Source organism: Gadus chalcogrammus, chromosome 12 (assembly GCF_026213295.1).
Source record: "Gadus chalcogrammus isolate NIFS_2021 chromosome 12, NIFS_Gcha_1.0, whole genome shotgun sequence".
Classification (NCBI taxonomy): domain Eukaryota; kingdom Metazoa; phylum Chordata; class Actinopteri; order Gadiformes; family Gadidae; genus Gadus; species Gadus chalcogrammus.
Window position 1 is genome coordinate 220,201 of NC_079423.1, and position 23,688 is coordinate 243,888.

The 23,688-nt window shown below is 48.9% G+C and overlaps 2 protein-coding genes across 3 annotated transcripts; one reads left to right on the forward strand and one right to left on the reverse strand.

Annotated features, from left to right (window-relative positions):
• Window positions 1-1,000: 1,000 nt before the first annotated feature.
• Window positions 1,001-16,623, reverse strand: med16 (mediator complex subunit 16). Of its 2 annotated transcripts, XM_056603900.1 has the most exons (17): window positions 16,350-16,623; window positions 16,185-16,260; window positions 15,433-15,581; window positions 15,133-15,240; window positions 14,727-14,896; window positions 12,992-13,273; window positions 12,653-12,802; window positions 12,374-12,479; window positions 12,080-12,235; window positions 11,290-11,504; window positions 10,709-10,915; window positions 6,652-6,862; window positions 4,732-4,865; window positions 3,788-3,980; window positions 3,492-3,684; window positions 3,228-3,311; window positions 1,002-2,061 (listed from the first exon to the last, which is right to left on the reverse strand). In XM_056603900.1, the coding sequence occupies exons 3-17, from the start codon at window positions 15,569-15,571 to the stop codon at window positions 1,935-1,937; spliced, it is 2,475 nt and encodes an 824-aa protein (XP_056459875.1). In that variant the 5' UTR covers window positions 15,572-15,581; window positions 16,185-16,260; window positions 16,350-16,623; the 3' UTR covers window positions 1,002-1,934. The 2 variants fall into 2 exon arrangements, with proteins under 2 accessions (XP_056459876.1, XP_056459875.1); XM_056603901.1 differs by lacking the exon at window positions 16,350-16,623 and having other exon boundaries at window positions 1,001-2,061; window positions 16,150-16,186.
• On the forward strand, window positions 16,429-23,186 carry tmem259 (transmembrane protein 259). Its single transcript, XM_056603902.1, has 10 exons — window positions 16,429-16,721; window positions 17,568-17,790; window positions 18,070-18,345; window positions 18,985-19,084; window positions 19,373-19,483; window positions 19,785-19,907; window positions 20,620-20,720; window positions 21,275-21,332; window positions 22,468-22,551; window positions 23,050-23,186. The coding sequence occupies exons 2-10, from the start codon at window positions 17,593-17,595 to the stop codon at window positions 23,184-23,186; spliced, it is 1,188 nt and encodes a 395-aa protein (XP_056459877.1). The 5' UTR covers window positions 16,429-16,721; window positions 17,568-17,592.
• Window positions 23,187-23,688: the final 502 nt, after the last annotated feature.

Sequence of the window (23,688 nt, forward strand, 5' to 3'; positions counted from 1 at the left end):
ATTGGGCTAGCCCCACCACTAAGTAAAATAATCTCCGTCCACTTCAACAGAGAAACACTCTGAGCATGCGCATTTCAATGTTTCAAGTCCAATACACATTGCATTGGGCTGGTGGGGCTAGAGCCCCTCTTGCCCCTCCAGACGAACTCAGCCGGAAGAAGCAAGCCAGGGTCGACTAAAAATTAAATAAAAGCGCCAAATTTATTTTATAGTACCCTCTGGGGAGATTATTTTTTAAAAATATATATATGTATAAAAAAATATATTCTATTTTTTATATATTTCATTTTTTTTCATTTTCTTTTCTTTTTTTCTTGTGAGAGTAGCGACTTGCCCCTAATGACCAGTCGCCACTGGTCATTCTGACCTGGGACATATAGAATTGTCGGTCCTCCTCATTTTTTTCCGGTCATTGACCGGTAATAACCGAAAACGGAAACTGCTATAAACCGGCCTAAGTAAAATTAAAAGTACTGGAGAGTAGTGAGGAGTACTGGGGAGTATAGAGGAGGACTGGGGAGTAGTGAGGAGTACTGGGGAATACAGAGGAGTACTGGAGAGTATAGAGGAGTACTGGGGAGTAGTGAGGAGTACTGGAGAGTAGTGAGGAGTACTGGGGAGTAGTGAGGATTAATGGGGAGTAGTGAGGAGTACTGGGGATTACTGAGGATTAATGGAGAGTATAGAGGAGTGCTGGAGAGTAGTGAGGAGTACTGGGGAATAAAGAGTACTGGAGAGCAGAGGAGTACTGGGGAGTATAGAGGAGTACTGGGAGTATAGAGGAGTACTGGGGAGTATAGAGGAGTACTGGGGAGTATAGAGGAGTACTGGGGAGTATAGAGGAGTACTGGGGAGTATAGAGGAGTACTGGGAGTATAGAGGAGTACTGAAGAGTATTCAGATCTCTTGGTTTCTGGTCCTCTGACATTTTGAGTGCTTTAGTAGATCAAAATATGTTTTGGTGTTTCATATTATTTGTACATTGGCTATTATTAAAATGTTTAGGATATATTTGCAACAACGCAGCTGTACAAGTAGAAGATAGGAACCAATTTTTACTTGTTAATCAGAGAGGTTTACTAAAATATGAATAAACAGTCTTTCTTATTCACTTTAATAAAAATACAAAAAGGCAGAAATTAATATGAAAAATATTGGTTAACAGTAATATTTACATAAACAAACAGCATTCTCTCCACCTCATGTCCAGGTGTTCCTAGGTTAGCCCTGGTGTTGCTAGGTTAGCCCTGGTGTTGTTAGGTTAGCCCTGGTGTTGCTAGGTTAGCCCTGGTGTTGCTAGGTTAGCCCTGGTGTTGCTAGGTTAGCCCTGGTGTTGCTGGGTGTGTCCAGGTGTAGCTGTGTCCAGGTGTAGCTAGGTGTGTCCAGGTGTAGGTGTGTCCAGGTGTAGCTAGGTGTGTCCAGGTGTAGCTAGGTGTGTCCAGGTGTAGCTAGATGTGTCCAGGTATAGGTGTGTCCAGGTGTAGGTGTGTCCAGGTGCAGCTAGATGTGTCTAGGTGTAGCAAGGTGTGTCCAGGTGTAGCTAGATGTGTCCAAGTGTAGCTAATTGTGTCCAGGTGTAGCTAGATGTGTCCAGGTGTAGCTAAGTGTGTCCAGGTGTAGCTAGGTGTGTCCAGGTGTAGCTAGATGGGTCCAGGTGTAGCTAGGTGTGTCCAAGTGTAGGTGTGTCCAGGTGTAGCTAGATGTGTCCAGGTGTAGCTAGGTGTGTCCAGGTGTAGCTAGATGGGTCCAGGTGTAGCTAGGTGTGTCCAGGTGTAGCTAGGTGTGTCCAGGTGTAGCTAGGTGTGTCCAGGTGTAGGTGTGTCCAGGTGTAGGTGTGTCCAGGTGTAGGTGTGTCCAGGTGTAGGTGTGTCCAGGTCTAGGTGTGTCCAGGTGTAGGTGTGTCCAGGTGTAGGTGTGTCTTGGTCCAGGTGTGCTCAGGTCAGGTTGGGGGGGATCCTTCTCCACAGTCCTCCACACAGACAGTTCTTTATCCAGCGCTGCTCCCACTGCTTCATGGCGTTGGTCTTGTTGGGCGAGCGGAGCATCGTCACACAGCCGCACCTGAGAACGGAGAGACGCAACAGGGGGTTAACGTTCTTCACTGGGGACCGACGGGCCCCAAATAGAACCATGCTCACCACTTAGCGGACTGCAGATCATTCAGATCCTTCACTCTACACTATCACTACTCTATCACTACTGTATCACTACACTATCACTACTCTATCACTACTGTATCACTACATTATCACTACATTATCACTACTGTATCACTACTGTATCACTACTCTATCACTACACTATCACTACACTATCACTACTCTATCACTACTGTATCACTACACTATCACTACTCTATCACTACATTATCACTACTGTATCACTACACTATCACTACACTACACCATCACTACTGTATCACTACTCTATCACTACACTATCACTACACTATCACTACTCTGTCACTACACTATCACTACTGTATCTCTACACTATAACCAGTCTATCACTACTGTATCACTACACTATCACTACTCTATCACTACTGTATTACTACATTATCACTACTCTATCACTACACTATCACTACTGTATCACTACATTATCACTACACTATCACTTCTCTATCACTAATGTGCCACTACTCTGTCACTACTCTGTCACTACTGTATCTCTACACTATCACTACTGTATCACTACACTATCACTACTCTATCATGACACTATCACTACTGTATCACTACACTATAACCAGTCTATCACTACTGTATCACTACACTAACACTACTCTGTCACTACTCTATCACTAATGTGCCACTACTCTGTCACTACTCTGTCACTACACTATCACTACTGTATCTCTACACTATCACTACTGTATCACTACACTATCACTACTCTATCATGACACTATCACTACTGTATCACTACACTATAACCAGTCTATCACTACTGTATCACTACACTAACACTACTCTGTCACTACTCTATCACTAATGTGCCACTACTCTGTCACTACTCTGTCACTACACTATCACTACTGTATCTCTACACTATCACTACTGTATCACTACACTATCACTACTCTATCATGACACTATCACTACTGTATCACTACACTATAACCAGTCTATCACTACTGTATCACTACACTAACACTACTCTGTCACTACTCTGTCACTACTCTACTCTGAGCGTGTCATTTGTGTTGAACCTGGCGGCCTCACCTGGTGCACGCCTTGCTGTCCTCCGTAGGGCAGACCCCCAGGTGGAGACAGCGCAGGTTATCCATCCACTGGACCCCCTGACCCCTACACACACACACACACACACACACACACACACACACACACACACACACACACACACACACACACACACACACACACACACACACACACACACACACACACACACACACACACACACACACAGGTCAGACAGGTGGAGAGGGTAGACAGGTGCGGATGCCGGGTATGTGAGACAGGTACCTGTCTAGCCCCCCGGCCAGGGACCAGCTCTTCCCGAAGGTGAGGCGCAGCGGCAGCTTGCCCTGCAGCCTTACGATGACCCCGTCGTTGACTGGTAACCAGTCCATACTGGGAACCAGTAGCTGGCTGGGCAGCAGGCAGCACTCGTCAACCAGCCCCTCGTCCGGCTCCTGGGGGGGGCCGTCGTCACGGGCTGCAGGGGGGGGGGGGGGGGGGTAGATGGTGTTAGAGAGACAGAGGTGGGATGTATACTGAGCCAATGAGATGGTAGCATTAAAGAGGTGGGAGGAGCTTACAGCAGAGCCAGAGGCGGCTGAGGAGGCGGAACAGCAGGAACATGCTGTCCTGGCTGTCGGACGTGGCCGTGTAGACGGGCAGACAGCCGGGCTTCAGAAGGCCCCAGATCCTGATCATCACCATCATCTCCCGGAGCATCCCCAGAGACGATCCGTCCCGCAGGAACCCGAAGCCCGGACGCACTATCGAACCCTGTCCCCACAAACCCTGTTACACCCTGCAGCCCCCACAAACCCTGTTACACCCTGCAGTCCCCACAAACACTGTTACACCCTATAGAGCCCCCACAAACACTGTTACACCCTATAGAGCCCCCACAAACACTGTTACACCCTGCAGCCCCCACAAACCCTGTTACACGCTGCATCCCCCACAAACCCTGTTACACCCTGCAGTCCCCACAAACACTGTTACACCCTGAAGTCCCCACAAACACTGTTACACCCTATAGAGCCCCCACAAACCCTGTTACACCCTGCAGCCCCCACAAACCCTGTTACACCCTATAGAGCCCCCACAAACACTGTTACACCCTATAGAGCCCCCACAAACACTGTTACACCCTATAGAGTCCCCACAAACACTGTTACACCCTGCAGCCCCCACAAACACTGTTACACCCTGCAGTCCCCACAAACACTGTTACACCCTGCAGCCCCAACAAACACTGTTACACCCTATAGAGTCCCCACAAACACTGTTACACCCTATAGAGTCCCCACAAACACTGTTACACCCTGCAGCCCCCACAAACACTGTTACACCCTATAGAGCCCCCACAAACACTGTTACACCCTATAGAGTCCCCACAAACACTGTTACACCCTGCAGCCCCCACAAACACTGTTACACCCTGCAGCCCCCACAAACACTCTTACACCCTGCAGTGCCCACTGTGCAGGTCTTAGATACGAGCATACATCACTAGCATGGCATTACTCACCTGGTTGGGCAGGTTGGCCAGCAGGTAAAGGACGAAGTCTCCAACCCACTGGATGAGCTGCTGGAGCGACTGGAGAGGAGTTCCGTCAAGAACAAACTCCTCCGTCTTCAGGTTCAGCATCACCTTATCAATATCTAGAGACACCACGACCTGATCAATACCTAGAGACACCACCTGATCAATATCTAGAGACACCACGACCTGATCAATACCTAGAGCCACCACCTGATCAATACCTAGAGCCACCACCTGATCAATACCTAGAGCCACCACCTGATCAATACCTAGAGACACCACCTGATCAATACCTAGAGACACCACCTGATCAATACCTAGAGACACCACCTGATCAATACCTAGAGACACTACCTGATCAATACCTAGAGACACCACCTGATCAATACCTAGAGACACCACCTGATCAATATCTAGAGACACCACGACCTGATCAATACCTAGAGACACCACCTGATCAATACCTAGAGACACCACCTGATCAATACCTAGACACTACCTTATTACTATCTCCAGAGAGAATACCTTTTGAATACCTTCTCAGTCTCGATATCTATAGATCTACCATGCCTACCTTCTCCCTCTGTATATACATAGATCTACCGTGCCTACCTTCCCAGTCTCTATATCTATAGATCTACCATGCCTACCTTCCCAGTCTCTATATCCATAGATCTACCGTGCCTACCTTCCCAGTCTCTATATCTATAGATCTACCGTGCCTACCTTCCCAGTCTCTATATCTATAGATCTACCATGCCTACCTTCTCCCTCTGTATCAGTGTCAACTTTTAGTCAAAATGTTTTCTCTTTTTAAACTAGTTCAATTAGGCTAACCCCATATATATGGACACCTGCTAAGTTGTTCCACTCAAATAGAGTACTAAAGTGGAAACGTCCATGTGTTGTTTCTTTCAAAATTAAATAAATCAATTTCAAGAGGTGAAAATCACTACCAATCGAAACACGTCGAGGCGTTCATGTATTCCCCTCTGGTATTAAAAGGAAAAGTTCATAAACGTTAGTTTAGTTTAGTTTTTTTTTACATTAAGACAATCTATTCTCAATATTACTTACATCATTGGTAAAGCAAACTCACAAATCAATTCGCAAAAAAATCTTTCCTTTTCTATAAAAGGTTTGTGTGGCATAGGATTTCCCCTTGTTAATTTGGTTTGCGTAGAACTGAAAATCGGTTGCTATGCAAATGTGACGTCACACTTTAGTACTCTTGTCTGTTCAGCCTTCAAAACGATAGCTGGTTAATTGTGAAAAATGCATTAAACTGTAATCAGAAAACGCGGTTATATGCTATAAACCCTATAGTATCTTGGGTATAAAGGCTGGGACGAATTTCAAAGTCCACCTTATGTTGAAGTATAGACCGTGGCGATTCCCATTGAAACGAATGGCGCGGTGATTTTCTTCAAAGCGAGAGCCGGTAAATTGTGAAAAATGAATTAAACTGTAATCAGACAACGCGGTTATATGCTATGGACACTAGAGTATCTGTGGTATAAAGGCTGGGACGAATTACGAATTATAAATATGTACAATGCATAACGTTAGCTCATAGCTGAGTGGACTATACCTCCCGTTGCCAAGTCGTAGCTAAGGTCCGTCCTATTTACTGGAGGAGTGAACAGTTGCATAAGAACCTTACGGGAGTGAACCTTACGGGAAAATATTGTGCATTTTGAATGTCCAAATAGCACACCACTAACATTTTAGTCCTGTCTCGTCTCGTCAACGAAAACAAAAAGTACATTTCGTCATAGTTTTTATTATCAAAGATCTATTTTTAGCTCGTCAACGTCTCGTCTTAGTCATGGAAAAAAGGTTGTTTATTTTTTATTTTTCGTTAACGAAATGAACACTGCTCTGTATCTCTATAGATGCGCATACCGACGTCGGTGTTCTTGGAGCAGATCTCGGCCAGCCGGTCTCCAGGGCTCTTGTCGGGGCTGTGCAGGGTGTGTGGCCGCAGTAGGGACTTGAAGGTGGAGCTGATGGCCATCAGCAGCAGCTTGGCGTGGAAGTCACAGGCCCGGGCGGCGGTGGCCGACGACAGCTTACACAGAGACGCCTTCACCGCCACGATGCGCGTGGCCAGGACCTGGGGGGTTAGACAGTGTTAACAGAGAGGGTTAGACAGTGGACCACAGAGGGTTAGACAGTGGTACACAGAGAGGGTTAGACAGTGGTACACAGAGAGGGTTAGACAGTGGTACACAGAGAGGGTTAGACAGTGTGAACAGAGAGGGTTAGACAGTGGTACACAGAGAGGGTTAGACAGTGGTAAACAGAGAGGGTTAGACAGTGTGAACAGAGAGGGTTAGACAGTGGTACACAGAGAGGGTTAGACAGTGTGAACAGAGAGGGTTAGACAGTGTGAACAGAGAGGGTTAGACAGTGGTACACAGAAAGGGTTAGACAGTGGTACACAGAGAGGGTTAGACAGTGGTACACAGAGAGGGTTAGACAGTGTTAACAGAGAGGGTTAGACAGTGTGAACAGAGAGGGTTAGACAGTGTGAACAGAGAGGGTTAGACAGTGGTACACAGAGAGGGTTAGACAGTGTGAACAGAGAGGGTTAGACAGTGGTACACAGAGAGGGTTAGACAGTGGTACACAGAGAGGGTTAGACAGTGTGAACAGAGAGGGTTAGACAGTGTGAACAGAGAGGGTTAGACAGTGGTACACAGAGAGGGTTAGACAGTGTTAACAGAGAGGGTTAGACAGTGGTACGCAGAGAGGGTTAGACAGTGTGAACAGAGAGGGTTAGACAGTGTGAACAGAGAGGGTTAGACAGTGGTACACAGAAAGGGTTAGACAGTGGTACACAGAGAGGGTTAGACAGTGGTACACAGAGAGGGTTAGACAGTGTGAACGGAGAGGGTTAGACAGTGGTACACAGAGAGGGTTAGACAGTGTTAACAGAGAGGGTTAGACAGTGGTACACAGAGAGGGTTAGACAGTGGTACACAGAGAGGGTTAGACAGTGTGAACAGAGAGGGTTAGACAGTGGTACACAGAGAGGGTTAGACAGTGTGAACAGAGAGGGTTAGACAGTGTGAACAGAGAGGGTTAGACAGTGGTACACAGAGAGGGTTAGACAGTGGTACACAGAGAGGGTTAGACAGTGTGAACAGAGAGGGTTAGACAGTGTGAACAGAGAGGGTTAGACAGTGGTACACAGAGAGGGTTAGACAGTGTTAACAGAGAGGGTTAGACAGTGGTACACAGAGAGGGTTAGACAGTGTGAACAGAGAGGGTTAGACAGTGTGAACAGAGAGGGTTAGACAGTGGTACACAGAAAGGGTTAGACAGTGGTACACAGAGAGGGTTAGACAGTGGTACACAGAGAGGGTTAGACAGTGGTACACAGAGAGGGTTAGACAGTGGTACACAGAGAGGGTTAGACAGTGTGAACGGAGAGGGTTAGACAGTGTTAACAGAGAGGGTTAGACAGTGGTACACAGAGAGGGTTAGACAGTGTGAACAGAGAGGGTTAGACAGTGTGAACAGAGAGGGTTAGACAGTGGTACACAGAGAGGGTTAGACAGTGGTACACAGAGAGGGTTAGACAGTGTGAACAGAGAGGGTTAGACAGTGGACCACAGAGGGTTAGACAGTGGTACACAGAGAGGGTTAGACAGTGGTACACAGACAGGGTTAGACAGTGTTAACAGAGAGGGTTAGACAGTGTTAACAGAGAGGGTTAGACAGTGGTACACAGACAGGGTTAGACAGTGTTAACAGAGAGGGTTAGACAGTGGTACACAGAGAGGGTTAGACAGTGTGAACAGAGAGGGTTAGACAGTGGTACACAGACAGGGTTAGACAGTGTTAACAGAGAGGGTTAGACAGTGGTACACAGAGAGGGTTAGACAGTGTTAACAGACAGGGTTAGACAGTGGTACACAGACAGGGTTAGACAGTGGTACACAGACAGGGTTAGACAGTGGTACACAGAGAGGGTTAGACAGTGTTAACAGAGAGGGTTAGACAGTGGTACACAGAGAGGGTTAGACAGTGGTACACAGACAGGGTTAGACAGTGGTACACAGAGAGGGTTAGACAGTGTTAACAGAGAGGGTTAGACAGTGGTACACAGACAGGGTTAGACAGTGGTACACAGAGAGGGTTAGACAGTGGTACACAGAGAGGGTCAGACAGTGTTAACAGAGAGGGTTAGACAGTGGTACACAGACAGGGTTAGACAGTGTTAACAGAGAGGGTTAGACAGTGTTAACAGAGAGGGTTAGACAGTGGTACACAGAGAGGGTTAGACAGTGGTACACAGACAGGGTTAGACAGTGTTAACAGAGAGGGTTAGACAGTGTTAACAGAGAGGGTTAGACAGTGTTAACAGAGAGGGTTAGACAGTGGTACACAGAGAGGGTTAGACAGTGGTACACAGAGAGGGTTAGACAGTGTTAACAGAGAGGGTTAGACAGTGTTAACAGAGAGGGTTAGACAGTGGTACACAGAGAGGGTTAGACAGTGGTACACAGAGAGGGTTAGATAGTATTAAACAGAGAGAGGGTTAGATAGTATTACACAGAGAGAGGGTTAGATAGTATTACACAGAGAGAGGGTTAGATAGTATTAAGCAGAGAGAGGGTTATATAGTATTATACAGAGAGGGTTAGATAGTATTAAGCAGAGAGGGTTAGATAGTAGCAGAGAAAGGGTTAGATAGTATTAAGCAGAGAGGGTTAGATAGTATTAAGCAGAGAGGGTTAGATAGTAGCAGAGAAAGGGTTAGATAGTATTAAGCAGAGAGGGTTAGATAGTATTAAGCAGAGCGAGGGTTAGATAGTATTAAGCAGAGAGGGTTAGATAGTATTAAGCAGAGAGGGTTAGATAGTAGCAGAGAAAGGGTTAGATAGTATTAAGCAGAGTGGGTTAGATAGTATTAAGCAGAGAGGGTTAGATAGTATTAAGCAGAGAGAGGGTTAGATAGTATTAAGCAGAGAGGGTTAGATAGTATTAATCAGAGAGTGGGTTAGATAGTATTAAGCAGAGAGAGGGTTAGATAGTATTAAACAGAGAGAGGGTTAGATAGTATTAAACAGAGACAGGGTTAGATAGTATTAAGCAGATAGGGTTAGATAGTATTAAGCAGAGAGGGTTAGATAGTATTAAGCAGTGAGGGTTAGATAGTATTAAGCAGAGAGACGGTTAGATAGTATTAAGCAGAGAGGGTTAGATAGTATTAAGCAGAGAGGGTTAGATAGTATTAAGCAGAGAGGGTTGGATAGTATTACACAGAGAGAGGGTTAGATAGTATTACACAGAGAGAGGGTTAGATAGTATTACACAGAGAGAGGGTTAGATAGTATTAAGCAGAGAGAGGGTTAGATAGTATTACACAGAGAGAGGGTTAGATAGTATTAAGCAGAGAGAGGGTTAGATAGTATTAAGCAGAGAGGGTTAGATAGTATTACACAGAGAGAGGGTTAGATAGTATTACACAGAGAGAGGGTTAGATAGTATTACACAGAGAGAGGGTTAGATAGTATTAAGCAGAGAGAGGGTTAGATAGTATTAAGCAGAGAGGGTTAGATAGTATTACACAGAGAGAGGGTTAGATAGTATTACACAGAGAGTGGGTTAGATAGTATTACACAGAGAGAGGGTTAGATAGTATTACACAGAGAGAGGGTTAGATAGTATTACACAGAGAGAGGGTTAGATAGTATTACACAGAGAGAGGGTTAGATAGTATTACACAGAGAGAGGGTTAGATAGTATTACACAGAGAGAGGGTTAGATAGTATTACACAGAGAGAGGGTTCTGTGTGGTGGTTGTACCCGGTCCTAGATGGTTCCGTGTTTGGTTCTACCTGGGTCTAAGTGGTTCTACGGGGTTGAAGGTGGTTCTACCTGGTTGAAGGTGGTTCTACCTGGTTGAAGGTGGTTCTACCTGGTTCTATGAGGTGCTGTGGGGTTGTACCTGCTGCAGCGCGTGGTTCTGTCTCATGTACTCCTCGTGCAGCTTCTCCACCAGGCTGTGGACCATGGCCGGCTGCACGTGCAGCAGGACGTCCCACCAGTCGTAGCCCGTCACCATGCAGTACTCCAGCAGGAACAGCAGGTGGCGCAGCGTGGTGTTCATGTCCAGCAGCTGGCCCATGGAGGGGGACACTCGGAGCATGTGCAGCTGCCGAGGAAACACAGGTCATCTTCACTGTGGTTCTAAGGAGGCCATCTTCACTGTGGTTCTAAGGAGGTCATCTTCACTGTGGTTCTAAGGAGGCCATCTTCACTGTGGTTCTAAGGAGGCCATCTTCACTGTGGTTCTAAGGAGGCCATCTTCACTGTGGTTCTAAGGAGGCCATCTTCACTGTGGTTCTAAGGAGGCCATCTTCACTGTGGTTCTAAGGAGGCCATCTTCACTGTGGTTCTAAGGAGGCCATCTTCACTGTGGTTCTAAGGAGGCTATCTTCACTGTGTTTCTAAGGAGGCCATCTTCCCTGTGGTTCTAAGGAGGCTATCTTCACTGTGGTTCTAAGGGGTCAGTAAGGAGGTGCAGACCTTGCCCTGGTTGTCCACCCCGGCCAGTGCCAGGGAGGTCCAGGAGAACTGGAGGGCCTTGAAGTGCAGCGGGGGGGCCCCGGTCCGCTGGCGCTTCACGGCGGAGTCGTCCCCAGGCCGGGCCGCTCCCCCAGGGCCGTAGAACACGCCCATGGTGTGCAGGGACAGCCGGTGCAGGATCTGGAGGCTCCCGTCGTGGAAGGACAGCGCCAGACCTGGTAGCAGAGAGCATCATGGGAGACCAGCAGAGAGCATCATGGGAGACCAGCAGAGCATCATGGGAGACCAGCAGAGCATCATGGGAGACCAGCAGAGCATCATGGGAGACCAGCAGAGAGCATCATGGGAGACCAGCAGAGCATCATGGGAGACCAGCAGAGCATCATGGGAGACCAGCAGAGCATCATGGGAGACCAGCAGAGCATCATGGGAGACCAGCAGAGCATCATGGGAGACCAGCAGAGAGCATCATGGGAGACCAGCAGAGCATCATGGGAGACCAGCAGAGCATCATGGGAGACCAGCAGAGCATCATTAAGGGCTAAGGAGAGTGGTAAGGTTAAGGGCTGAGGAGAGGGGTAGAGGAGTTAAGGTTAAGGGCTGAGGAGAGGGGTAGAGGAGTTAAGGTTAAGGGCTGAGGAGAGGGGTAGAGGAGTTAAGGTTAAGGGCTGAGGAGAGGGGTAGAGGAGTTAAGGTTAAGGGCTGAGGAGAGGGGTAGAGGATTAAGGGGGACTAGGGGGGCATGCAGAAGATGGACGATGACGTCAGAGCCCAGGTTAGGGGTACCCACCGAGGCCGGGGCAGAACTTGGTGTCGGAGGCCACCTTCAGGTCCGTGTTGGAGATGCTGATGGGCAGCTTGGGCAGCGCCACGGCCGAGACGCGCTCCAGGTCGTTGGTGGCCGACAGGATCCGCCACTTCAGGATGGTGGGCTGCTTCTCCCCCACTGGGAAGAGCCTCCCATTAGGCCCTGAAGAACTGGTCTAGTCTGGCCTGCTCTGTACTGGTCTGGTCGGTACTGGTCTTTACTGGTCTTTACTGGTCTAGTCTGGTCTGTACTGGTCTGTACTGGACTGGTCCTTACCGACGGGGGAGCGATGTTGGAAGATGTTGTTGACAGGAAGTCCCTCCTTCCGTAGAGACCAACATTCCACGATACTCCCGCCCTGACAGGAAGCACACAGCAGCACCTACACACACACACACACACACACACACACACACACACACACACACACACACACACACACACACACACACACACACACACACACACACACACACACACACACACACACACAGGTCAACATACACTTGTGTGTGCGTTAGGTTGCGTTGTGTGTGTTGTGTGTGTGTGTCTGACCTGCTCAGAGTTCTCTCGGGTCAGGAACCTGAGGTGTGTGACCGTGGGGTACTTCTCCCTGCGGACCGCGTCCGTCGTGCAGCGCATGAAGAGAGACGGCAGCAGCTCTGTGTCGATGCGACACTTCTCATTCACCATGGTAACCACCACCTAGCAACAGAGGGGTTATCACCATGGTAACTCCACCTAGCAACAGAGGGGTTATCCCCATGGTAACACCACCTAGCAACAGAGGGGTTATCCCCATGGTAACCACCACCTAGCAACAGAGGGGCTATCACCATGGTAACTCCACCTAGCAACAGAGGGGTTATCCCCATGGTAACCTCTCCTCCCCACCTTGTAGAACTGGACCGGGGAGGAGCTGCAGCCATCTGTCGCCGCCACCACGATGTTCCCGCCCCCGGTGAAGGCGATGTCGGCCAGTGCCACGCGGCCCCGCAGGCGGCACAGGCTCTCGCTGGAGGTGAGCAGCGTCCCGTTGGGCTTCAGCAAGGACACCGTCACCAGACCGCTGATGCTGACCGCCAGCCAGCCCTCCATCGGCTTACCCCCGAACAGCGTCAGCGACGGGGAGAACTTCACCCGGGAGAACTTCTCCCCGAAGTTGGTGGAGCCGGACTAGAGTGAGAAGTAGAGTGTAGAGACAGAAGGACCAGAGTGTTAGGACAGAAGGACCAGAGTGTAAAGACTGAAGGACCAGAGTGTAAAGACAGAAGGGTCAGAGTGTAAAGACAGAAGGACCAGAGTGTAAAGACAGAAGGACCAGAGTGTAAAGACAGAAGGACCAGAGTGTAAAGACAGAAGGGTCAGAGTGTAAAGACAGAAGGACCAGAGTGTAAAGACAGAAAGAAGGACCAGAGTGTAAAGACAGAAAGAAGGACCAGAGTGTAAAGACAGAAGGACCAGAGTGTAAAGACAGAAGGACCAGAGTGTAAAGACAGAAGGACCAGAGTGTAAAGACTGAAGGACCAGAGTGTAAAGACAGAAGGGTCAGAGTGTAAAGACAGAAGGACCAGAGTGTAAAGACAGAAGGACCAGAGTGTAAAGACAGAAGGGTCAGAGTGTAAAGACAGAAGGACCAGAGTGTAAAGACAGAAAGAAGGACCAGAGTGTAGAGACAGAAGGACCAGAGTGTAAAGACAGAAAGAAGGACCAGAGTGTAAAGACAGAAGGGTCAGAGTGTAAATACAGAAGGGTCAGAGTGTAAAGACAGAAAGAAGGACCAGAGTGTAAAGACAGAAGGACCAGAGTGTAAAGACAGAAGGGTCAGAGTGTAAAGACAGAAGAACCAGAGTGTAGAGACAGAAGGACCAGAGTGTAAAGACAGAAGGACCAGAGTGTAAAGACAGAAGGGTCAGAGTGTAAAGACAGAAGGGTCAGAGTGTAAAGACAGAAGGACCAGAGTGTAGAGACAGAAGGACCAGAGTGTAAAGACAGAAGGATCAGAGTGTAAAGACAGAAGGACCAGAGTGTAAAGACAGAAGGACCAGAGTGTAAAGACAGAAAGAAGGACCAGAGTGTAAAGACAGAAGGACCAGAGTGTAAAGACAGAAGGACCAGAGTGTAAAGACAGAAGGACCAGAGTGTAAAGACAGAAGGACCAGAGTGTAAAGACAGAAGGACCAGAGTGTAAAGACAGAAGAACCAGAGTGTAAAGACAGAAGGACCAGAGTGTAAAGACAGAAGGACCAGAGTGTAAAGACAGAAGGACCAGAGTGTAAAGACAGTAGGACCAGAGTGTAAAGACAGAAGGACCAGAGTGTAAAGACAGAATAACCAGAGTGTAGAGACAGAAGGGTCAGAGTGTAAAGACAGAAGGACCAGAGTGTAAAGACAGAAGGACCAGAGTGTAAAGACAGAAGGACCAGAGTGTAAAGACAGAAAGAAGGACCAGAGTGTAAAGACAGAAGGACCAGAGTGTTAGGACAGAAGGACCAGAGTGTAAAGACAGAAGGAACAGAGTGTAAAGACAGAAGGACCAGAGTGTAAAGACAGAAGGGTCAGAGTGTAAAGACAGAAGGGTCAGCCCGAAGCCAGCTGACCGTCAGTGGAGCGGCGGCTATAGCGTTACCATCTCCACGTGCAGGGCCAGCTTCACCCCGTTGTGCAGCCAGGAGAGGGCCACGATGGGCTCCCCGGCCAGAGCGCTGCCCAGGGACGACTCCCACGAGCTCACCAGGTGGTCCGCCATCGCCCAGCACTTAATGGTCCCATCTCCGTCCGCAGACAGCAGCCTGGAGCCTGGAGCCACACTCTGATCACTAGAGGAACTAACCCTCACTAGTGGTACTAACCCTCACTAGTGGTACTAACACTCACTAGTGGTACTAACCCTCACTAGTGGTACTAACCCTCACGAGTGGTACTAACCCTCACTAATGGTACTAACACTCACTAGTGGTTTGACCCTCCCTAGTGGTTTGGTTTGCCACTCCTGCTCACTAGTGTACGTACACTCCTCAGAACCAGTGACTCACCTGACCGGTCCCACTCCAGACAGGAAATGACCTCAGCATGCCCTGAGTTAATAGAGTAGACGTCCCAGGGATGGTCGGTGTCTATGATGTGGATCATGTGGCTGACGTCTGAGAACATAGAATACACTTATAGATAAAATAGATACATACATCATCATTTAGCTCCATCATTAGCCCATTGTCTTCATCATTATCAATACCCATCTTCTTCATCGTTATCATTACCCATCATCTTCATCGTTATCATTACCCATCGTCTTGATCATTATCAAGACCCATGGTCTTCATCACTAGCATTACCCTTCTCATCTTCTTGGTTCTTCAGGTCGCTGGTGAAGGCCACTAGGTTCCTGCAGGACCAGGAGCAGACCAGAGGAACCGAGGGACAATGTGTGCTCTGGGGTCTCTTCTCCCACTCACACACATAGGCCACCTCCATGACTCACACCCTGGGATTAACACAACAAACCTGGGATTAGATTACATTCACCCGAACCTGGGATTAGATTACATTAACAAACCTGGGATTAGATTACATTCATTCAAAGTGACATTACGACAACCGGTAGTTTTATTATACATTGTTCTGTTTATGTTTTACCTTCTAATAAATGCCATTATAAATGTGTGCAGCTAGCTTCATTTAAAAGTAGTTTGCTTTACACTCATTTTCACAGAATGTGTATTAAATAACAGATTTGACAAAGGTTGTAATATACAAGCTTTGTCTTTAGGGTTATACATAAAATACCCTCAGATAGGAGGATAGAAATCCACTGTATTCAAACAGTTTAACATGATAGGGCCTCCGAGTATATGAGAACATAAGAGTAGTATATTGGTACATATAGTAGTATATTAGTACATGAGAGTATTATATTAGTACATTAGAGTAGTATATTAGTACATAGTAGTCTATTAGTACATTAGGGTAGTATATTAGTACATTAGAGTAGTATATTAGTACATTAGAGTATTATATTAGTGCATATAGTAGTATTAGTAGTATATTAGTACATTAGAGCAGTAAATTAGCAGTATTTCGGGTTTACCAGAGAGCGTTTTGTTTGTCCGCGACCAAGGTACCAACGAGGACCCCGGAGACAGAACGGCTGTCTCTTCTGTTGCCTGCTCGCAATCGATAAATAAATTCACTGTAAATATTAAATACATACAACATTTTATTTATTTATTTTAATCAGTGCATACAAAAATACCCGGTTTCGCCTGAAGAACATTTAAACCAACGTCAGTGGATTTTATCGGAGGTGTTCCCAGCAGGCTCCTCCGCGGTCCTCCACACCCGGTTGCTTGTTGTCGTTCGGGCCCGGGCGACGCGCTCTTATTAGCTGATCAGGGATCGATAATCACGTTATTATGGATCGCGAACGCCGATTATCTTTCCATAGGACATACATCGGAAGTGATGCTCGGTTTTGAGACACATGTCGGATACAGTACAGGTTTAAACCGGTTTAAAGCTCCCGGGGGCGGCTAACCGAGCAACCAGCACTAGCAGCTAACCCTAGCTAGCAGCTCCTCTGAGGCGTTCTGAAGATCTGTCATCTAAGAGATGACTATACCATCAGGTACACAGATCTATACAAGCATATATATATATATACATCTACATCTATAGAGGAGTGGCCTCGGACTGACACAGCGGGGAGGTGATCCGTCTGTCCTCCAGGTGACCAGTCGCTTTAATCAGCGAGGAGGAGATGCGATGTTATTGATGTGGTTTAGCTAGAGAAGACCATCTTGGTTACAGAACACTTATTGTACTAGTTAGTGACTAGTTAGTAGTATAACTGTTATTTTACTAGTTACCAGCTAGCAGAAGATAATATCCTATTGTCACAACTCTTACTGTACTAGTTATTGACTAGTTAGTAGTGGTAGTATTAGTAGAACTTTGGTTTCAGCACAGCTAGAGAACAAAATCTTCCTGCATTGTACTAGTTAGTCACTAGTTAGTACTGATAGTAGTAGTATAAATCTGTTATTGTACTAATTAGTCACTAGTTAGTACCGATAGTAGGAGTATAACTCTGTTATTGTACTAGTTGTACTGACAGTAATATAACTAGACCGTGTGTAATGTAAGACTTTTGGGTTATTGGTGCGAATGGATTTGAACTGCATGTAAAAGGATATAAAGTGACCAGTCAAGCCTTTGCTGACTGGTTTCTGATGCACTGCCTGCTGAGAGACCGTTTGAGTTGTTAGGATATCAGGATATCTTCTAGGTTCATATGTGCTTGTGGAAAGAGAAACCTGGATATCCGCCCCTGGCGTCTTCTGGGCGTTTGAGCAGAGCACAGATCCAGATATCTCCCGTCGGCCTCTAGACCGCCACCAGGGGGCGTTGAGATATACTCGGCTTAGTAGTACTTCTAATACTCCTGCTTCTGACCCCGATATCGTTGGGCCAGCAAGGAGGAGCTAAGGGATAACGAGATGTCTGAGAACCAAGGCCCCGGGAACAACGTTCCTCTGAACAACAACCGGCTGAGGAACCCCAACATCAACCAGAACCCTCTCATCAACGTCCGAGACCGCCTCTTCCACGCGCTGTTCTTCAAGATGGCGGTGACCTACGCGCGGCTGTTCCCGCCCTCCTTCAGGAGGGTGTTTGAGTTCTTCGTCCTGCTGAAGGTAACTTCTCCTCCTCTACCTGTGACGTGTAAAGGGATTAGCTAAAACGACTCAACTATCACAGGTTTAGACAGCGGGTAGACCGCTGCTCCCCAAAATATATATATATACACACCTCCACCCCCCACAACACCTCCAGCTCTACTCCTCCGCCCGTCCTGCTGGTCTCCCGGTCTGCTGGTCTCATGCTGGTCTCCCGGTCTGCTGTTCTCCTGCTGTTCTCCTGCTGGTCTCCTGCTGGTCTCCTGCTGGTCTCATGCTGGTCTTTTGTCTCCCCAGGCTCTCTTTGTGCTCTTCATCCTGGCCTACATCCACATCGTCTTCTCCCGCTCACCCATCCGCTGCCTGGAGGCGGTGCGGGAGGAGTGGCCCCGCGACGGCGTCCTGCGGGTGGAGATCCAGAGGAACTCCACCCGGGCCCCCGTGCTGCTGATGGGGCGGGGCCAGGAGGAGGAGCCGGGCACAGGGGGCGGAGTCTTCACACTGCAGCCGGGCGGCGAGGAGGAGGAGGAGGAGGAGATGACTCTGGAGATGTTTGACAACAGCTCGGTGAAGGTAGCGCTGTTAGGGGGGGGAACCACAGGGGACCTTACCATACGGTACCATGTGGTATGGTACCATACGGTACCGTATGGTACCATACCACATGGTACCACATGGTACCATACGGTACCATACGGTACCGTATGGTACCATACCACATGGTACCATACGGTACCATACGGTACCATACGGTACCGTATGGTACCATACCACATGGTACCATACGGTACCGTATGGTACCATATAAGGCTGGGACAACGCGGCGACGTCATTGTAATAATAATATAATAATAATAATATAATAATAATAATAATATTTTTTTGCAGCGCTTTTCATAGTAATCAAAGACGCTTCACAATAAAGGAATAGATGCAGACAGTACAGACACTTTAACAAAAGGCAAATAAACAACACTACAACACATTAAGAGAGAGAGAGAGAGAGAGAGAGAGAGAGAGAGAGAGGGTGGGAGATGATTGGTCAGATGTTGTAGGTGGTCGATGTCTAATGAGGAATACCAAATAACTTTGAAGAGTGCTGGATTCGGTCCAAACTGAGTTCTTCAGTGACTCGTCTTGGTTAGTTAACTTCCGATCCAGTTTGCTTCCTTCATGTGTTGACTAACTCACGTCCATCTGTCTGTCTCTCAGTTCCAGCTGGACATCGAACCCCGACTGAAGCCCACGCTGAGCGGAGGGGGCGGGGCTAACGGCAGCCAGGACCTGTCATTCAGCCAGGCTCCTGCTAAAGGTAAGCAGCATGGGTTAGACAGTTCATAGACGATCATCAGGGAGCAGTAGGGGTTAGACAGTTCATAGACGGTCATTAGGGAGCAGTAGGGGTTAGACAGTTCAAAGACGGGTCATTAAGGAGCAGGTTGGGGATACACTGTACAGACCAGTAATTGATTTAGACAGTATTGTCGTGTGTGTGTGTGTGTGTGTGTGTGTGTGTGTGTGTGTGTGTGTGTGTGTGTGTGTGTGTGTGTGTGTGTGTGTGTGTGTGTGTGTGTGTGTGTGTGTGTGTGTGTGTGTGTAGTCTGGCCCCAGGAGGAGTACATCGTGGAGTATTCTCTGGAGTACGGGTTCCTGCGTCTGTCCCAGAACACCAGACAGAGACTCAGCATCCCGGTGATGGTGGTGACGCTCGGTACGTTACTGTACTGAGTTTAGAGATTTTTGCTGTACTCTACTGTATATTAGGATATACTATACTGTTTATTAGGATATACTCTACTATATTATTATACTCTACTCTATATTATAATGCTCGGCTCTATATTATAATGATCTACTCTATATTATAATGATCTGATCTATATTGTAATGACCTGCTCTATATTATAATGATCTGCTCTATATTATAATGACCTGCTCTATATTATAATGATCTGCTCTATATTATAATGACCTGCTCTATATTATAATGCTCTGCTCACACTCTTCTTCAGACCCCATGAAGGATCAGTGTTTTGGGGACAGCTTCAGTCGGTTTCTTCTGGATGAGTTCCTGGGATACGACGACATCCTGATGTCCAGTGTCAAGGCCCTGGCAGAGAACGAGGAGAACAAAGGTTAGAACCAGGAGAACCTGTCTCTAGGACCAGGAGAACCTGTCTCTGGAACCAGAGGTCTGTAGGACCAGGAGAAGCTGTCTCTAGGACCAGGAGAAGCTGTCTCTAGGACCAGGAGAAGCTGTCTCTAGGACCAGGAGAACCTGTCTCTGGAACCAGAGGTCTGTAGGACCAGCAGAACCTGGCTCTGGAACCAGGAGAACCTGTCTCTAGGACCAGAGGTCTGTAGGACCAGGAGAACCTGTCTTTAGGACCAGGAGAACCTGTCTCTAGGACCAGAGGTCTGTAGGACCAGGAGAACCTGTCTCTGGAACCAGGAGAAGCTGTCTCTAGGACCAGGAGAACCTGTCTCTAGGACCAGGAGAAGCTGTCTCTAGGACCAGGAGAACCTGTCTGTGGGACCAGGAGAACCTGTCTCTGGAACCAGGAGAACCTGTCTCTAGGACCAGGAGAACCTGTCTCTAGGACCAGAGGTCTGTAGGACCAGGAGAACCTGTCTCTGGAACCAGGAGAACCTGTCTCTGGAACCAGGAGAAGCTGTCTCTAGGACCAGGAGAACCTGTCTCTAGGGCCAGGAGAACCGGTCTCTAGGAACAGAGGTCTGTGGGACCAGGAGAACCTGTCTCTGGAACCAGGAGAACCTGTCTCTAGGACCAGGGGTCTCTAGGACCAGGAGAACCTGGTTCAGTTGTGTGTTGTTGGTGTCCTTCAGGGTTCCTGAGGAACGTGGTTTCCGGGGAACACTACAGATTCGTCAGCATGTGGATGGCCCGGACCTCCTACCTAGCAGCCTTCCTCATCATGGTCATCTTTGTAAGGAACGCCTGAGCTACGCTCTGATGGTCTATCTCAGAGATCCCCTCCTGGAGATACCAGTGCTGAGTTAGCAAGGTTAGGCTAGCAGTGCTGGGTTGGAAAGGCTGGGTAAGCTAGGCTAGTAGGACAGGGTTAGCTAGGCTAGGGGGTTGGGTTAGCTAGGCTAGTAGGGCTGGATTAGCTAGGCTAGTAGGACTAGGTTAGCTAGGCTAGTAGGGCTGGCTAGGCTAGGCTAGGGTGCTGGGTAAGCCAGGCTAGTAGGGCTGGTATGCTAAGCTAGTAGGGCTGGGTAAGCTAGTAATGATTATGCTGCCGCATTGTGCTGTGAATTATTTAATAATAATAATAAAATTAAAATATTTATTTTATTTCATTAATTTTTTTAAGTGCCCATGATTATGCTGCCCCGTGCCAGTGGTGGCACGCATGCCTAGGGTTGCCGACCCCTGGGCTAGGGGGTTGGGTTAGCTAGGCTAGGGGGTTGGGTAGCTACGTTAAGGGGGATTTATGCAGGTCAGATGAGCTGAACTGTGCGGTTTTTGTCCAAGCAGACCTTGTCCGTCTCCATGCTGCTGAGATATTCCCACCATCAAATCTTCGTGTTCATAGGTAAGAAGCGCTTCACAGGTAACTCTTCACACTTCCTGGAGGCTCCAGAGCCGCTAGTCGGTGGGACGGCCCTGATGAGGTTAGGGTCGTCCCCACACAGAGGTCCACACACACACAGAGGTCCCCCCACACACAGAGGTCCACACACACACAGAGGTCCCCCCACACACAGAGGTCCACACACACACAGAGGTCCCCCCACACACAGAGGTCCACACACACAGGTCCCCACACACAGGTCCCCACACACACACAGAGGTCCCCACACACACACAGAGGTCCCCACACACACAGAGGTCCCCACACACACAGAGGTCCCCACACACACAGAGGTCCCCACACACACACAGAGGTCCCCACACACACACAGAGGTCCCCACACACACACAGAGGTCCCCACACACACACAGAGGTCCCCACACACACACAGAGGTCCCCACACACACACAGAGGTCCCCACACACACACAGAGGTCCCCACACACACACAGAGGTCCCCACACACACACAGAGGTCCCCACACACACACAGGTCCCCACACACACACAGAGGTCCACACACAGAGGTCCCCACACAGAGGTCCCCACACACACACAGAGGTCCCCACACACACACAGAGGTCCCCACACAGAGGTCCCCACACAGAGGTCCCCGCACAGAGGTCCACACACATGGGGGTCCCCACACACAGGTCCACACACATGGGGGTCCCCACACACAGGTCCACACATGGGGGTACACCGGCCCTCCTGGAGCAGTGGGCTGCTGTGGTGCAGCGCCCGGGGAGCAGCTGGGGGTTTCAGGTGCCTTGCTCAAGGGCACCTCATCCGTAGGATGGATGTGGAGCAGACCGAACTGTAACTAGTGTCCTAGTTGAGGTGTTAACCTAGTTAACACCTCAACTAGTCTACTACATTAACTACTATTAGTTTAGAGGTGTTAACCAGGTGTTGACCTGGTTAACAGCTGTAAACCATTCTACTAGTTACTAGCATTAGTTTAGAGGTGCTAACCAGGTGTTGACCGGCCCCCTCTTCCCCCAGTGGACCTGGTTAACAGCTGTAAACCATTCTACTAGTTACTAGCATTAGTTTAGAGGTGCTAACCTGCTGTTGACCGGCCCCCTCTGCCCCCAGTGGACCTGCTCCAGATGTTGGAGATGAACATGACCATCGCCTTCCCCGCGGCTCCTCTGCTCACCGTCATCCTGGCCCTCGTTGGTAAGACCACCACCTCCAAGATGACCTCTGACCCCAGCACTCTGACCTCAGCACCCTGACCTGACCCCAGCACTCTGACCCCAGCACCCTGACCCCAGCACTCTGACCTGACCCCAGCACCCTGACCCCAGCACTCTGACCTCTGAACCCTGACCCCAGGACTCTGACCCCTGATCCCAGCGCTCTGACCTCTGACCCCGGACCCCCGAACTCTGACCCCTGACCAGCACTCCGACCTCTGAACCCAGCAACCTGACCTCTGACCCATCACTCTTACCAGTACTCTGACCTCTGACCCCAGCACTCTGACCTCTGACCCCAGCACTCTGACCTCTGACCCCAGCACTCTGACCCCAGCACTCCGACCCCAGCACTCTGACCCCAGCACTCTGACCTCTGACCCCAGCACTCTGACCCCAGCACTCTGACCTCTGACCCCAGCACTCTGACCTCAGCACTCTGACCCCAGCATGACCTTCTCTCTGCTGCCCCCCTCAGGCATGGAGGCCATCATGTCGGAGTTCTTCAATGACACGACCACAGCTTTCTACATCATCCTCATCGTGTGGTTGGCCGATCAGTACGACGCCATCTGCTGCCATACCAACACCAGCAAACGACATTGGCTGAGGTAAGACTTGCCCCTCCCCAAGAGGCGCCTGATTGGCTGAGGTTAGACTAACCCCTCCCCAAGAGGCGCCTGATAGGCTGAGGTTAGACTAACCCCTCCCAAAAGAGGAGCCTGATTGGCTGAGGTAAGACTAGCCCCTCCCCGAAGAGGAGACTGAATGTCGTGGAGACGGAGGTGTCGTGGTGACGGAGGTGTCGTGGAGACGGAGGTGTCGTGGAGACGGAGGGGTCGTGGTGACGGAGGTGTCGTGTCGACGGAGGGGTCGTGTCGACGGAGGGGTCGTGGTGACGGAGGTGTCGTGGAGACGGAGGTGTCGTGGTGACGGAGGGGTCGTGGTGACGGAAGTCTTTGTTGTTTCCACAGGTTCTTCTACCTGTACCACTTTGCCTTCTACGCGTACCACTACCGCTTCAACGGGCAGTACAGCAGCCTGGCACTGGTCACCTCCTGGCTCTTCATCCAGGTCAGTCCCCTAGACAACGACCCCTAGACCAGGACCCCGTAGA